The sequence below is a fragment of the Corvus kubaryi genome, unplaced genomic scaffold (genome assembly GCF_017639235.1).
Source record: "Corvus kubaryi isolate FWS band 111438036 unplaced genomic scaffold, C.kubaryi_AGA036_p1.0 76, whole genome shotgun sequence".
Lineage (NCBI taxonomy): Eukaryota > Metazoa > Chordata > Aves > Passeriformes > Corvidae > Corvus > Corvus kubaryi.
In genome coordinates this window covers 7,912,895-7,929,669 of record NW_024582063.1, presented here as the reverse complement: position 1 = coordinate 7,929,669, position 16,775 = coordinate 7,912,895, and the positions used below count along the sequence as shown (strand labels likewise).

General features: G+C 37.3%; 1 protein-coding gene across 3 annotated transcripts in view; it reads right to left on the bottom strand.

Moving 5' to 3' along the window:
- USH2A (usherin) overlaps nucleotides 1–16,775 on the bottom strand; it is a 322,330-nt gene that overhangs the window by 78,934 nt on the left and 226,621 nt on the right. For all 3 annotated transcript variants that reach the window (XM_042051713.1, XM_042051712.1, XM_042051714.1), the window contains 2 exons: nucleotides 4,822–4,972; nucleotides 4,509–4,651 (listed from right to left, as the gene is read on the bottom strand). In XM_042051713.1, coding sequence (XP_041907647.1) covers nucleotides 4,509–4,651; nucleotides 4,822–4,972 — 294 coding nt within the window. The remainder of the gene's footprint in view (nucleotides 1–4,508; nucleotides 4,652–4,821; nucleotides 4,973–16,775) is intronic.

The window sequence follows — 16,775 nt, the reverse complement described above, 5'->3', positions numbered from 1 at the left end:
TGCAATCCATATGAACCCCCTCAAATATGTATTAAGAGCTGTCCTCAGAGTATTCAGACTTGTTGTCCTCTACTGCTCTAAATGCGCATTGGTTGCAGAACTTCAGTTCTACCAGTCAATCAAGTTCTCATTCCTAATCTGTGGGCATGCATGGGTAGTGTGCACTATATATCATATGATCATCTTATCATGTGTGACTCTACTACATCAGCTTAATTTGTTCTGTCCTTTTGCTATTCACTCTGTCAGGTATTTCATGATTTCTCTTTATCACCTCACCAGGTTTTGTCTTCTCTTGCTTCAGTTTCCATTTTTCTTTCCTGAGCACATGTGAACACATTCACATCAATTATTTATGGATTACCTTATATACCTCAATTACATGGACCTAACTTATATAGCTGAAGTAGGAGACCTGTCTTCTCAGACAACAAATATCATCAGCATAGAAAGCAAGGGCTTCCAAAGGTGGCAAACTGCATTATTTACCCTCTTGCTCTGCATTGCCTCTCCTTATTGTCTACAGCAGGAAGATTTAAGAGAATTGCAGAATCACAGAATATCTTGAGTTGGAAGCGACCCATCAGGATCATCAAAGCACAACTCCTGGCTCTGCACAGGACCATCACCAAGAGTCACACCATGTACCTGAAAGTGGCGTCCAAACACTTCCTGAGCTCTGTCAGGCTTGGTGCTCTGACCACTTCCCCAGGGAGCGTGTTCCAGTGCCCAAACATCCTTTGAGTGAAGAACTTTTTTCTAATACCCAACCTAAACCTCCCCTGACACAGGTTCCGGCCATTCCCTTGTGTCCTGTCACTGGTCGCCAAAGAGATCAGTGTCTACCCCTCTTCTTCCCTTTATGAGGAAGTTTAGACTGTGATGAGATCTCCCTCCTCTGCTTAGGGCTTTTCATCCTGGAACCAAAGCAGTCCAGAGGGGCATAACTCAGATGATACATTGCAGGAGATCTCTTTTTGGTTTTTTTTTAATGGTTTTTTTATCTCCAGCAACTTCAATACATAATGATCTCCAGTGACTACTGTGTGCTTTTCACCTTACTTATTGTGAAGAAACACTGGCTGGCCTAAATCTTCATTATGTATAACAGAGATGGACTTTGCAGTCACTTACACAAGAAATAAAAAATAAAAAATTGGACTGCCTCCTAGGCAACTCTCAAAATCTTCTCCTCCTCCTAGTGCAAGCCAAACACTTTTAAAAGGCCTTTAGTAAGAGCTCTCCATACTGGCCCACAGAACTGAAATGTAGCCACTGCAGAGAACATGCTGGTGACTGAGATGTCCTGCTGTATGCAACTCACTGGGCTGCAGACAGGTTCTGGGGTGTTCAAAAGCTAAAGTAGAAATTTTGCTATCTTAAAATTTGTCCAAGTCATGGTAGATTTTCTCAAGCACTAGAAAAAGCACCTTTCTCATTTGGGAGATATCCCTCTGATCAAAAATTACACCGTGTGGATTGCTATCAGCCAGTATAACTTTCTAAGTCCTAAATCTACACCCTTAGAACCCAGCAGCTGTCACTGGGGCAGCTTCAGGTAACTGTAACCAATGTCTTTGCAACTCCCAGAGAGCTCAAAGGCTTGCCATATCTAAAGGGAAAACCTAACCTGTATCTCCTTTACTATACCTAGAGGATTTCATTTTATTTCTGAATGAAATTCTGCTCTCAGTTCAATGGTACATACTGACCTCTCGGTTCAGTGGTCATTACACTGATTTCAAGAGAGCTATCTTAAATTTACATTCAAGTTACTGAAAGCAAGCTCTAATCCAGAAACTTCAGCAATTGTTTCTATCAGTAGATATTCTGGCAGTAAATAGTCTGATGCTATACTTACCAAGATCACTGGAACAAATATCTTTTATTAATGTATGTTTAGCAGATTTAAAAGTATTCATAGTTATGTATATTATTGTTATCTGGCATGGGCAGGTTAGACTTTAAAAAATGCATGGAATCAGTTACTAGTGCCACAATCATGTAAATGAAAGTACTTAAAAATTCTTTACTGCATTTTTTTCCTTGCATTAAAAAATACCCCAAACCTACTAATCTGTATATTAAGACAATTCATTGTCAGATACAACAGATTTTTATGGCAGCATTTGCTAATTTTTCCTTAATAATTTCCAATATCCTCCTGTTTAACTAGGTATTTATGATAAATAAAATATAATATGCAGATATACTTTAAAATCATCAGCTTGTGTTACTGGAACTCTACTGACTTTAAAAGTGGATATGTTGATTTACAGGCATTGCTGTCAAGTATGTGTGCACACAGACACACACACACACACTTGTATTTTTTGCCTATGGACACTTTATACTTTGGTGAAACAAAAAAGACATATATTCACTGAATAAAATTCAATAAGAACATGTACACACACATCTATTTCAACAGAGTAAGAGATACGGGAAATTTCCACTGTTAAATTGTACTTTAAAAAGTCAAAGTCTGTTGGTTAGCAGGGCCAGGAATTAAGTGTACTTCTGCAATAAACTGTCAGAATAGGCAGTTTCACAAGAAACATGTTGAGACCTTGACAAAAATACTGCTTAGACCCAATGACAATCATTCAGTCTTAAGCAATTGAGCTGAATATCCTTTCACAGATGGCAGCTCTCCACAATGACACCACTGAGTCCTCTGTCACCACTGAAAGTTGGGTGGGTTTTTTTTAAATGACAAGGGTTGTTGGATACTGGGGATACATCAGCACGTATTCTTCAGCAGTATTGATACAAATGGAGGAGGACATTTAAAGGAAAATAATTTTGCCCTTGGAGACATGGAGTTCCTAAGTGAACTATGGAAGTTTGTTTCAAGCTAAGGAACAAGATGCTGTATCACAGCTGAAGAGGTGAGTTGTTTCTCAATCTCAAGTATTTTAAGTGCATAAACACTGGCAGAAGCATTATACTTTAACTTTCTTGTTCTTAAGTTTCCTTTGGCAACATCTACCTTCCACACTAACTTAGGGCATATCTGCAGTAAGGTTTTGCAAAGGGTAGCAGTTCATGCTAATGCACACAGACCATCCAAGTTCTATGCAGCAGGTGGCCTACATCTGTGTTCAAGAAGACTATACAGGAATGCATCACCTGTGTAGGTTTCCACCCTACCCCTAACTCCTCAAAAGAGAATTTTAAAATTGTACACCTACTACTTTGCACAAAAATAATTTTTATATTAGTAACAAGTGGTGCCTTTGAAAGGTACTTCTGTCCTCCTTCTATGTGAAAACAAACACTGTGTGAACTATCAGACCAGGCCTAAATAATTACTGCAATTTGAACAAAATAGTCATAGGAGACTGGTTGCATTTTGACTATGAATGCAGACAAGTTCAATAATATTGTACCCACTTTTGTTAGCAAACAATATAATGAAAAAAGTGAGTCTCAACAAGGGTTTCTACAGGTAGATAACAGCTCTGGTGTCTCAAGATGAAGTTCAGAACTTATGGTTACTTAAAGGTAGTGTGTTCACAGAAGCATTAATACCTTTGGAGCTTAAATGAATTTATCAGATAAATTTCTGTTCTGAATCATTTGCTCAGCTTCAAAGAAAAAATGTTTTATAATCGTGGGAAAACACATTTTCAGCTCAATGTTTTCTCAACATAGACAGCCGTCCATTTAGAGAAGGGACTAAAATGAAGTTGCATCACCAGCACTGAATATTTGCTAAACCAATATTAAATATCCTGCTACCTTGCACAAGAAAGCTAATAGCTCAGTTTCTTAAAAAACCCTGGAAATTGTGTGTTTTCTATTTGTATTATGAACAACAAGCTCAAATTTTGTCATATGTTTCTGCTTACATATTGAATCAGGTGCAAACTTCTGTCTTGTCAGCTAACTGGTTGTACCTGTACACTGACAGCTGTTTGCTAAATCAAGGGACTGTTGAACAAATTGTGGGGAGTGAGACTGCAGAACGTAGAACTATTAACAACAAAAGTGATGGGATTGACAGTGACAAACCCAATTTCATACCAGTAGGTCACCACTTTGAATTAAACAAAGATCACTGGGAATGAAAAGTTCTGTGGTAGCTTGAGTATTCTCAACACAGAGATAAGATAACTGTCATGTACTATTAACTTCAACTTATTTTCTCTGATATGACTGAAATCAGAATCAAGTCCCTGAATATAAAGGAACGCTACTTATAAAGCTGTACTTACCAGTGTATCTTAAACAAACCATATATTTCTGGAGGGATATTATATACAGAAATAAGATACTGCTTCACAAAATATATATGTAACCATCCATATTTTTTAATCAATATGTAAGACAACAGATACTTGATCCTTCAGGAGTTTTTACTTCAAATTAATACTAGGGAAGGAAATGCATTACTGCTCTATAACAGAGAAAGCTAGATAACTTAAAGAAATTATGTACAATGGCAGCCGGACTGTTATTTATATTTTCTGCTAAAGGCAGTTAAGTAAGATCTGACTGCTTACTGTCCTCTGCTGTAGTCATTGAAGTCCAGTTGCTATAAGCATTGCCATAACCATTGGAAGCAACCACTCTCATCTCATACTCAGTGTAGGGCTGCAGATCTCTGACTCTGTGTTGTAAGGAAGCAGTAGGGCTGGGAAGCAAACTGCAAAGAAAAACAGCACACGTTACTTCAGAACACAACCCAGCACGTCAAGAAAGACTAAAACATTACATCTTGTAACAAGACCAGCCGCCCTAAAGGTGAGCTGTATTCAAGGTAAGGGGACTTTTCCTGCTCAGCAGTGGATGGTGGTCTTGCTACGCTCTGCGTACTCCAAAATGTCACCAGCAGAACGCCTCCGCCGCATCTGGAGTCGGTAGCTGGGCGTGCCTGGGGCGTTGTTGCGAACTGGTGTAGACCAGACAACCTGAAGACTGGTTGGAGTGGCAGATGAAAGCCTTGGAGGCATCATGCCATCTGGAGCTGTTGAAAAACATGGATGAATTAGAGCAGAGAAAACCATGGAGAACATATGCCGTGTGGAAACAAAATGCTCCATATACTGGAAAAACTGCTCCTCAGGATCAACAGTAATGTTAACATGGTCCATTTAGTTTAACATTTTCACTACTGAACAATGCTGATTCTTAATTTTCTTCTTTCCAATACGTGAATATCATCTTGCTAAAAGCAAACCTCCAAACACCAAAAGTAATTCAGAAGCAACATATTTTCTACCACCTGTTCAAATATTATCTACTTCTCCCTGTGCCCAGCTCTGCCACCCTGAGAAGGTAAGGAAATGCTCACAGAAATGTTACCCAGCATGAGTAAAATTGATCAGACTTTTTATCATTCAAATACCTTCTCACCCTTATAAATGAATAATAATTTAAAAAGAAAACAGAAGAAATATTAAGTTAAGAACATCTTTAAGTAGAAATCAAAATAGATTCTCTAAAGTCTCAGTCTCTAGCCCACTGTTTTGTTAAGGAAATTAATTTTTATGAAGTCCAAGGAAGTGCAGATCAAAATGTGTCAGTAATGATACCACCAATGACCTTTAACTACTGCAAATTTCACTGCATGCAGTAAAAAGGACTATGCCAATTTACACCTATGAGTTTATGGCTTTGTTTTTTCTTTATCAAGAAATCAATCTGTTGAAAAAACTTTCTGTATTTAAACACATCTGTAACTTTTATATATAACACATCTGTAGCCATTGCTCTGTAGCTCTTTTTCTAGAGTTAAAACACTGAAAAGTTACTCCCTTTGTCATTTAAACTCTTATATAATAGTTTTGCTTTTCATGGTCCCGTAGTTACCATTTGCTTTTATCCTTTGGTCTTTACAACGGAAATTTTTCTTCATTGCTGTTATTTTCTTCTTGTCTCTATTGGAGAAAAACCAGCCTCACAGATCTCTAATTTAAAGTGTAGTTGTAAGCCTCAGGGCCTAAGCTGTAAGTTTTAAGATGAGCAAACAGTAATTTACAGTAAGCTTTATGATTTTCATTTACCACCTGTATATGAGGTGGTTACTAAGGGAAGAAACAGAATTTGTGATACACTCTCTGAGTCATTCTCTCCCTGAGACAGGTGAAAGGAGGCATCGACTCCGAAAAGAAAGACATCAGTCACATGTAATAGTTTTTATTTATACTGATATATAAATTAACAGATACGTGAACTAGCATCTGATATTTTTATGCTGATTATACATCTGGCGAACTTCAACATTTTTCATCTCCAGATCCAAACTGTATTACAGGAAAAGGCACAAGACATGTCATGCTCCAACCTAAGAGACTTGCTCCCTTTACATTAATTTCAAGGTCTGCCAGTTCTCATCCAAAATTTTTACTAAAAGCTGGCTTCTGGAGTACTGGAGTTATTATCAGGTACTTTTGACAGTTGCCCCCAAGCCCTACAGCCCTCCTGGTTTTTTTCAGGACAAGATGAAATAGAACAGAATGTCCAGCTTCTCTCATTCCCTTCTGCTTCTCTCTGTCACTGCAAAAAAGAAAACATATAATATGGGGGCTTGAGCCAGCCTGACTGCGTTTGGATGTTCCTTCCTGCTGCTATCTACATCTAAGCAATAAGGCTCCAGTAAATCCCAACTAAACCTGAAAATCGCCCTGTTTTCAAATCCGGAAAATCTCTGAGACTACCAAAGTTCATGGTCTGCAAATCCTGTGCCAGCACCTTCAAGGCCAATCAAGAGCCTGTGAGCACCTCAATTCAGAAGGAAGAAGGTGGCTGGTTTAACTTAAACAGCCCAGTATCCCTCCAGCTGAGCCATGAAAAACAAACATTCGTACACCAAATGTCTCTGCACATGAAGTTCTCTCTCACAGTAAAATGGAGAATATATTTATTTACCTTACATAACATTGTTCTGTTTAGCAGCAACATAAGCACTGTTGGATTTGTGCTAGAAGAGATTTGAAAACTTACAGATGTAAAGTACAGTACACACAGATAATCACGCATTATTTTGGCATCCTTTATAAGGTGGTTCCTGAAGTTGTTTACAGACAGAGACAGCACAAGAAAGATGACGCAATTAACATAAAAACCTTTAGTTGAGGGTTTTTAAGAGGTTTTCTAAGCTGACACCAACAGGAAGAGTCAATATCCCCTCAAACCTAGACATTTTAAACTAAAATGTCTGCAGCTTAAAATGCACCAGTTTTTTATGTTCACACAGAAATTCTACACAGAAAAAAATGCTACATCTAAAAATGGATCTAATTAGCCGACCTAGTAATTAAGCCAGGAAGTCAAAGTTCATGTTATTGAGGAGACAGTATGAGGCAACTCACTGAGGAGGCAAAAGCGTTAAATTTATTTGCAGTTCTGTCAGGACACATCACTTCACCTTTGTCTTTCATTTCCCAATCTGTTAAATGGAGATAATAATACTTATCCTCCTTTGTAAAGCTCTCTGAGATCTACAAAGTAAAAGCTCTGATTAAGCTGTATGTATGTATAGAGGTGGTTATTATAGCGATACAGGAATGTTCATCAAAAAACAAAGATGTAGCTGTCTAAATGTCAATAACAATTCCACAGTGTGGATGTTATTTTAATGGTGCAGGTAATCTCAGCTAAATGTTCAAATCTCTTCTACCAACAAAAGCACAGCATAGAGAAGAGTAGAAAATTTGGACAAATCTCTACTGTGAAAGTCGAGTGACCTGTAGAACAAGCCAAGCCCACTACTTTCAAACCAACGTTACAATATACAGCAATTGTATTTATCTGAAAGGCTTCCTATAGCCCACAGAGAATTTCATCAGTGATGTACGAGTGAGTGTTCTCCAAAGAAATGGGGCAGGGGGGCAGGAGGGTACAGCAAATAAATTGTCAAGTCTCTGCTGAGTCATAATGAGAAAGGTGCTCTATTAAACTAATCACGATTTGCTCATTAAAACCGCAGAGCACTTACCCCCCAAAATGGTAATTCTAATTTGCACACAAAACATCCTCTGACTATTTCAAGCATTCCTCATCACCAAGGTCTTCAGTGTAACATTTTCCCCAGCTTAACCCTTTTTATCCAGTCCATATTCCCGAGAGACTCCTTACTACCCAAGTTATAACTGGCAACAAGCAATAATTCTACTGTGAATTTCTCAACAGAAGAGCCATGTATCTATCAGCTTGATATATCGTCTTTAAGATGCAGTGTTGCTCAAAAATCTCCCCTCGAGCTTTAATATGACCCTCAGGGGGCAAGCACTCCACTTGCAACCTACTGAATCAACATCTAGCCCTGTAAATCCTCACTTAGCAGGGCAGAAAGTCATGCTTTGTATATCAAGAGACTACAAAAGCAGAATAAAATATTTAATCAGATGTCAATTCTAATCAAATAATTAATAAACAGTTCCACAAAACAATAAAAACTGAAGACTGCTTCAAGATGACAATGATATGTTGTATTCCAGATACTCAGGTACATGCAGATGGATCGAGAAAGATCTGATCCCACTTCAGCCAGTAATCTGCTAAGCAGTCCTTGAAAAGTGTTTCAACTTTTTGCCTCAATTTCTTCACCTCGAACAACATATGCAAAAATAGTCAGCTTTATAAGTATTTGTTTATTTTAGGAGCAAGCATTGTGTGAAATGATTGTGCTTAAATGCTTATTCCATGTTGAAAGTTTAGTTTTTTCTGAGAGGTATTCATTATATTTATCATAAGGATTTATCTGAAATGTAAATTTTCTGAAAGTAGATGACTTTGAATAGGACTATAAAAAGGTGAACTACTATTAGGACAATAAATGATTATTTAGTTATAAAAATGTCTGCACTATTAATCTTTCGTAAGAAGAAGAAAAACCAGCAGAGCTTGATTACAGATCTATAAAATTGGTGCAAACTCACACCAACTTTGAAGTGAAGTGTCACCTCTTTCAACAGAGATCAGATATACTGACCCCAATGTATCCATAATATCTCCAGATAGGCAGCTGGAAGAGTTTGGAGCTATGAATACCTAACTCTACAATTTGCCACATCTGCACATAAAAAACGTTTAGCATTTTTTTCTTATCAAAATCTACTTCATACACATGGATGCAAATGATAACTGCAGGTATTTAACTACAGGGAAGGAGAAAAACAGGCTTTCCACCGTTTGTACCAAAACAGCAAGGAAAAATTCCAGTCCGACTGCCTTTAGATGAGTGTCTTCCTCTTGTCATGACTACTCTTCCTCTTTTCCAGGTTCAATTCACAGACCCCATTTCTTTATCTCATCGTAGTGCTTCTTTAGGTACTCCTGATTCATTTTCTATTTTAGGTGCCCATACTGAGATCATCTCATCATAGCACATTTTATGGCAATATGTTCTGCACATTGACGTTTGTTTCTCCTGATTTCTCAGGTATGCCTGTTATCTAGTGGTTTGCTCAGCCCAAATAATTCCAGTCATTGCACTCCCCATAATTCTCCACTTGGGCGTGTGCTTTAGTTTCATTTCAGAGAAAGAGAGGCCATGATGGTGGGCCATATGACATCACTGGAACAGCATGCTAGTTACAAACCTTAATCTCTTGGCAAAGCAGAAGATTGCCTTTTTTGTTTCTTATCTTCATGGGTTCATAGAAGTTTATTCTGGTTTGGTTTTTAACTCTTTCCCATTATTTTTCCTTCTCAGCGTATAGCGAATATAAGCAATTGTTCTTGATTATTTCATTTAATATATATGTGCAACCATGTTGTTTTTCACACTCTCAATGACTAGAGAATGCACACAATATTCTTGTATTTTCTTTCTGATTTTATAATTTCACTGCCAGAGGTTTTCAGTTACAGATACAGCTCCATCTAACAATACATATACCAAGAATGACACACCCTTATTCAACACACATCCTCGTGCTTTGGAACATACAATGTGAAAGGTTCAAGGTGGCCCTCTTGCTTTCCCCTCTCTGGCACATTTATCTTGGCAAGAAAGAAAGCTGTGTTTTGGCAAAAAAGCAAATAGAGAGATATAAAGGAGTAGCTTAAAGCCTTCGTAAACTTAGAGTAAGTCCAAACTTGTTCATACCTCACATTGAAATTTTCTTTTCCGAAGTATAACATAAACAGCGTACAGAAATATCTTGTTCTCTTCATGATCTATCCTGTTTTATACCTCTGCTCTCTGCTGTAATAGTAATTTCATTTGAAAAGAAGCTTGTAAATCAATTCACTTTTAGCATTAAACTTTAAGGTTACTTGTACTTGTGTGGCACAATACAATTCAGAAAAATAAAAATAAGATGTTTGAAAAAAAATCTAAAATTTATCTTTATCTGGATTGAGTGTGTAAACTCTAACTGTGGATTTTTCTGTACTTTCACTATTTGCTATTCTAAGCTGCAGAGCATAATTTTAGTAGGGCCCTAAAAATCAACTTGGGCTTTACTCCATGACCTGCAGACCCAACGTGTAAGACAATTTTCTTTTTGAAATCCCAAAGAAGGTTTACTTATTCCTCATTAATATTGTTCTAGCAAAAAACAAAACAAAACAAAACAAAACAAAAAAAAAAAACAAAAAACCCAAAAAAACCAAACTCCAAAACAATCAGACCTTCCCTTCCTTTTAATGAACTTTTCTTCACGTGCAACCTCAACACCTGCAACCTGGGTGTGGGTCTCAAGTGGAAATACGTCTAAGAGATGCTCCTTTCCTAAATGTTACATTTTACTGAGGTCAACACTATAAAAATGTCTTACAGATTTGTCACCTCACCTTTCCATAAGAAGTAACCTGCCTTTCTTTCTCATGTTAGGTGGAGGTTTGTCCATCTTACTCAGCAAGAACTTTACTAAACTCTAAAAGCTACAAAAGAATGCCAATAAGCAATTAGCGGAATGATTAATGATTTTAATACCTGTAGTAAGGACATTGGCTAGAATTTATAACTGCCCAGTAAAACTAATTATTCATCAGACTGTTTAAAAGGATTGCTAGCCATATACAAAATTAATTTTTTTTAAAATACTATGAAGAAAAACCATAAGTAATGGCATTACAAGATAAGGCAGAAACTGCAATTAAACAAACAGCTCCTGCTAGTTAATTGTGACTGCCTACTGGGAAATGAAATATCTCTCTGAAATAGCTTTAAGAAACTATCAGATCTGTCTGTTTTAACTTAAGGGGACAGATGTGGCAAGAGCAGAGGGAACAAGATCCTGTCTATCTTCATGCAACAACTTCAGCTTCCTGCATGAAGCAGCTTTAGAGATTAAATTCAGGAAGTTTTTTGGGATTGTGGGGGTTTTTTGTAGTAGTAGTCGTAGTAGTAGCAGCAGTAGTAGTAGTAAATTACTTTTTTGTAGTTGGTTCTCTGAGGGTTTGGGTTCTTTTGTTTTTTTTTTAAATGAAAAAGGTGAAAGAATCTGACATCATCAAAATCTTACAGCTTTCTTTACAATTAATATCTGGCATCAGACAACTATAACCAGAGGCCAGCATGGTACCTTCTACACTGATAGAGGCATCTCTGGTGAGAGTCTTTAGATTGCTGGGGAGGAAACTCCTGGCTAAACTAAAATTTCTGTCTTAATATTGTTGCCACAATTTCAGAGAACTGCAGGATGGCTTTTAAACTTATTGCTTCCTGTTTGAAACTAAACAGTTCTTAGATAGCTCTGGAAATCCAGAGACTTCCCAAAAGCAACAAAAAGAATCAGATGTTATCACCCGTCCTTGGGAAAAGCCCAGGGAAGAACGTTTAAACCTATGTAGCTAAAAGAACAATAAGGGAGAGACATATAGCAACCTCCAACTTCGCAGAAGTTTTGCAAAGACAGAGAATGTTTCCCAGGACACACATTTCTGTGTGTCCTGGGAAACAGGACATACAGCAGTGGGATTAAACTTCTGCAATAAAGCTTTCAAATCTCCATCAGACTAAACAAATGCTTATTGGAAATGAGATAACTTACAGTTTTGAGGAAAGAAGATGGCACGAGTTGATTTCCCAATTAAATCTTTTTCAGCCTAATAGTTCTCTGAAGGAGATTTTAACATCATAGAAGAAGAGAAAGTTAAAAGAAAAAGGAAAAGACACAGAAGCGGTGATGTTACAAGAAGCATATGCATCATTCTGAAGCATAATCTGTTAAAAAATAGTTTTTAATATTGATTTATTCTATGACTGAAGGAAAAAGGATAACAAAGGATACTCAAAACCAGAAAGCACCAAGTGGGCATGGCTTCTGCAAATGCTTACTAGCTATGCAGGGTTGTCAAGCATTGGAACAGACTGCCCAGGGAAGAGGTGGAGTGACCTTCCCTGGAGGTATTTAAAAGGCTTGCAGATATGGTGCTTAGGGACACGGATTAGTGGTGGATCTGGTCATGTTAGGTTAATGGTTGTTCTTGGTGATCTTAAAGGTCTTTTCCAACCTAAATGATTCTGTAATTCTATATCTCCATCCAATGTGGCAAAGGAAACAAAGAAAACACAGCAGCCTCCACTGAATGCTAAAGAAAATGAGACACTGGAAAATATGTGAAAGTTCTCACTAAATAAGAAGTCTCATTACATAAGACATCTCTTCATACTGCACTCCTGCAGTATGGATGTGTTGGAGGACTGTTAAAGAACAGGCTACCCTGTTGGTAGAAAACTCCAGCTGATGTGCATTTTTACAGAAGCCTCAGTTTATATATCCCTGTATGTACAGACTGGAGAACAATGCAGGGGTGCAAATAAATTAGCTCCACAACAAAATTACCTGTAGTTACTTTTAATCCATAAATTTCTCCTCAGTACATAATGGATGGTGCGAAATACTACCATTTCTGATGGAAACTAAGCTTGAGAGTTCCCATAAATAGAAAATGGATCTGACAAGATGACAGATTAGTTGGTTTTAGGGAGCCACTATGCACAGTGGGTGGTGCAGTCTTATCACATCTTAAATATCCTACAGGTGTCTGTGAGATCCAGGTCACTGGACTACCTTTTGGCCACGAAACAACTGCAGCCAGAACAGAATTTCTCCCTCTCAAATACTTGCCTTTCTTGCAGAAAGAGGAGGAAAAGAGATTCCCTAGTGTTCCTGCTCCTAGTAATCAAGGCAACACAGAGTTAGCTTTTGTTCACAGCTACTACTTAATTCTTTATGATATATATGGTAATCACAAAGAGACTTTGACTCATTGTCAAAATTAGTCAAAAACTCTAACTTTAAAGACTGGGAGTCTTATCTTTGCTTGCAAGAAATGTTGTTCACCTAAAGACAGTAGAAGTCATGCCGGTAGAATACAGAGTACATAATTCTTTGAAAACTGACTTCTTAAGGTGCCATCAAGTGTCTTGTAAAATTTTTCTCCCTGGAAGCTTGTTTCAGCAGCAACCATAATCTCACGAATGGAAGTTTAAAAAAGCCCAAATAACCTAAAAAAACACCTAACAAACCATAAACTATTTTGCTCCAATCTTCACGCTATTAAAAAGCATATTATCTTTTCCTGTTCACCTGAGTTGGACATGGCTGAAAACAAAAATATCAAAGCAACAATATCTATTAAGTAGAAACTCTGGTTTGTGTGTCAACTTAACCTGCTTCTCAATTCACACTATGGCATTCAAAGCATATAGACTTTGATGTAGCCTATATTCTCAAGTTTTCATCTGCAAAGTACAATACATGTCAGATTCAGACAAAATACCAAAAATGACTGTATATTTTATTAAAAGCCTATTTTTATTCTGTCTCTCTTTTTAACAAAAGTCTAATTTAGTTGTTGTTCCCTTAGGTACGAGGTACACAGTTCATAATTCATTTGATATAAAATGTCAGTTTAGATTTTTGCTCTTCTTTGATAAATGAGAAAAAAACATGTACATTTCAATTTCCTTGTACGAGGTTTCACTAACAGAAGCCCCCCTTCCCACTGTGCTGCTCAAAGACCTTTGCGTTAAATTAAACATCAAGATTCAGAAACTGTAGGGAATGATATTTCCAAGACATACAGTACAAATACATGAGAGTGGGAAAAAAGGTAATGATTTTTCCTACCAATAAAGTGATGTCTCCCAAAGAGCATCTTTGATCCCTGAATTAGTTCTCAGTTATAATTTAATATATCAAAACTGTCAGCAGCTTTCCTTACATTTAAACATAAAGTGATATAGTCAGCTCCACAGAGAGCAAAATACAACAGTCAGGGGCTTTCTCCCCCCTACCCCCAACATGTGCTCGTGACTCTGAGGTCCATCAATATTAATGGCGAAAATCTGTGTACATCAAAGGAAACAGCAAAGAATTAATTTAATTGTATCTGTCATCATTACTAGTATGGAGTGTTTTTTCCTATATAACAGAATCCGGCCATTGATCAACATGGAGAACTCTCGGGGGTGTGATCTGCACAATGGAAAAGAGAAGAATCAGAAATTTAGTTCTGGAAAAAAACTGATATAATTAGGAAGAAGAACAACAAAACACTGTGTATTATTCTCATGTAACACATGAGGCCAAGGCTGACAAATCTGAACTACCACATTTACAAAGTAAACAAGAATTCTTATCACTCCTCCAAATGCCAACTGCAATGCTATGGCTGTCACTTCACGTTACAGTCCAGTCCAACAGCTGCAGTATCAATAAATGAAGCTGTATTAGAAAATAGCAGCAGGATCACATTCTGACGCCCACGCTGAGTATCTGCACTGATGAACAACAAACAGCATACATCCACAGCCACGAACGCCCGGAACTCAGCACCTTCTCCTCCTGCCCTCTGTGCTGCTGCCATGCACACTGCCTCACCCCAGCCTGGAAAGTGTTGTCAGCTCCGGGTTACTACAGCACCTGCTCTCTTTTTCCCAGTAAATGAGACTTTCCCCTACACCCAATAACAGAGTTTCAACAGGACAGATGGGCAGTAGTCTTCATTCCCTGCTTAAGAGCCCAGCAACTGGGAGACAGCATGAATATACAGATCTCTTTTTTTCAGCCAGTTTTAACAGAGATAAGATATGAAAGAATATGAAAGGTAGCATCTCCATTCCACCTAACTGTGGCAAAAATCCCTGATTGTTTTTATGGATTGGTCAACTGACAGAAATACAATCTAGGTGTTATATACTAAAGCAAAATATTTAATATTTAGGGTGAATAAAAAGCAATTCAGACAAGAATATTTCCATATAGAAATAATCTGCTCAAAATATACAGTTGACATCTCTGATGACTAGGGTAAAAGGATTGCAACCTTTTGTAGTCCAGCTATCCATACAGGAATGTTCATACAGCATTATTAAGTAGCTACTCATCAGTTAATGCCCTGTTCTAGACACTTTTAACAAATAAACCATTTATATGAATTATTTCTGGGCTTCATTTCCTTAGATAATAGTGAAGAACGCATAAATCCACCGGAATTGGTGGTAGTGTGTCTATATACAACAATGAATGATCTCTTCACAAGTATTTTTACTGAAAAGACCTTGACTACTGTTGTCTTGTTCAAAATCAGGTAGCCTAATTGGTTAAAAGTCTTTGTAACACCATTGCACTTTATTCAAACCCAAACCAGACTAAATGTGTTTTGCCTTCTGTGCCACAAGACATTTCAGAGCATTTACCCCAAAATACACACACTATTCATCACAGGTTGAGGTAAACACCTTGGCAATACTTACTCTCTAAAATAGATTTTCTTCAATTTTTTGACAAAAGTGAAGAGCCAGAGCAAACTTCCTCTCCTTCATGCATTTTTAAAACATAGGGCTAAATCTTCAACACAAAAAATTTACAGCTAATTAATTCAGATTACAACCATCAGTTGAGTATTTTGGACAGCAGTATCATTTTCTTATGAATAACCCCCTCAAACAGGCTACTTAGTATGTAAGAGTACTTACAATTTCAATGTAAAGAAAAACAGAGAAAAGAGAAATTTTTTTTCTTTATATAGTGCCATCGCTTCACTTATTCAACTTCTTTTCTTTGTATATGTATTATTAGAAATGTTTAGATAATCTAAAATTGGTCATCCTGAATGCACGCATTTTCTCTGTTCACAGAGAAAATGCTGCATAAACTATGGTGACACCTTTCACAGAGAGGCAATCCCCCAGCCTAAGCTAAGAGACAAGAAGAAAGGCTGACAAACTTTGTGACATGTATATTATGCTTTTCAGCATGAGGAAGAATGTAAAATTTTCTTTTATCTTCTGTTGCTAACATATGCCTCCCTTTATCTGTAAAAGGGGAATAGCATCCTCAGTCACCTGAGAAGCCTCCTGGAAATCTGAATTAGCAGATATATTCATAAAAATCATAAAAGTGAATAGGTCAGCATACAAACAGTAAGGATTAATATAATTCAATACTGGACATATCCCCCTGTAACCTGAAAGAGATGAATTCCCTTTCTCATTTTACTCAGCTGAAATTAATCTAAGAGCATAGTATTTCTTTGTCAGAGGAATAAGCATGCTCTGCATAGAGATCCAAAGATTAAAAAAGACAGAAAGCAATCATGTATACATGAACATGCATATACTGATGTATCATATTCATTTTTTTGTGTGTGTGTGCACCTGCACATGCATGCCGACACAAAAATAACATTCAGAAAGAAAAGAACAATGAGGGAAAAGTTTCCAAATGCCAGGAATCAATCATTAAGGGCTATAGACTCTTATAGGTGCCTTTGTTGAAAGAAAGAGGGTAGCATACACCAACACTGTGTTAAAGGAACACCTGAGAAGTGGTGACTCTAATGAGTGATCCTCACTCAACTTCCAT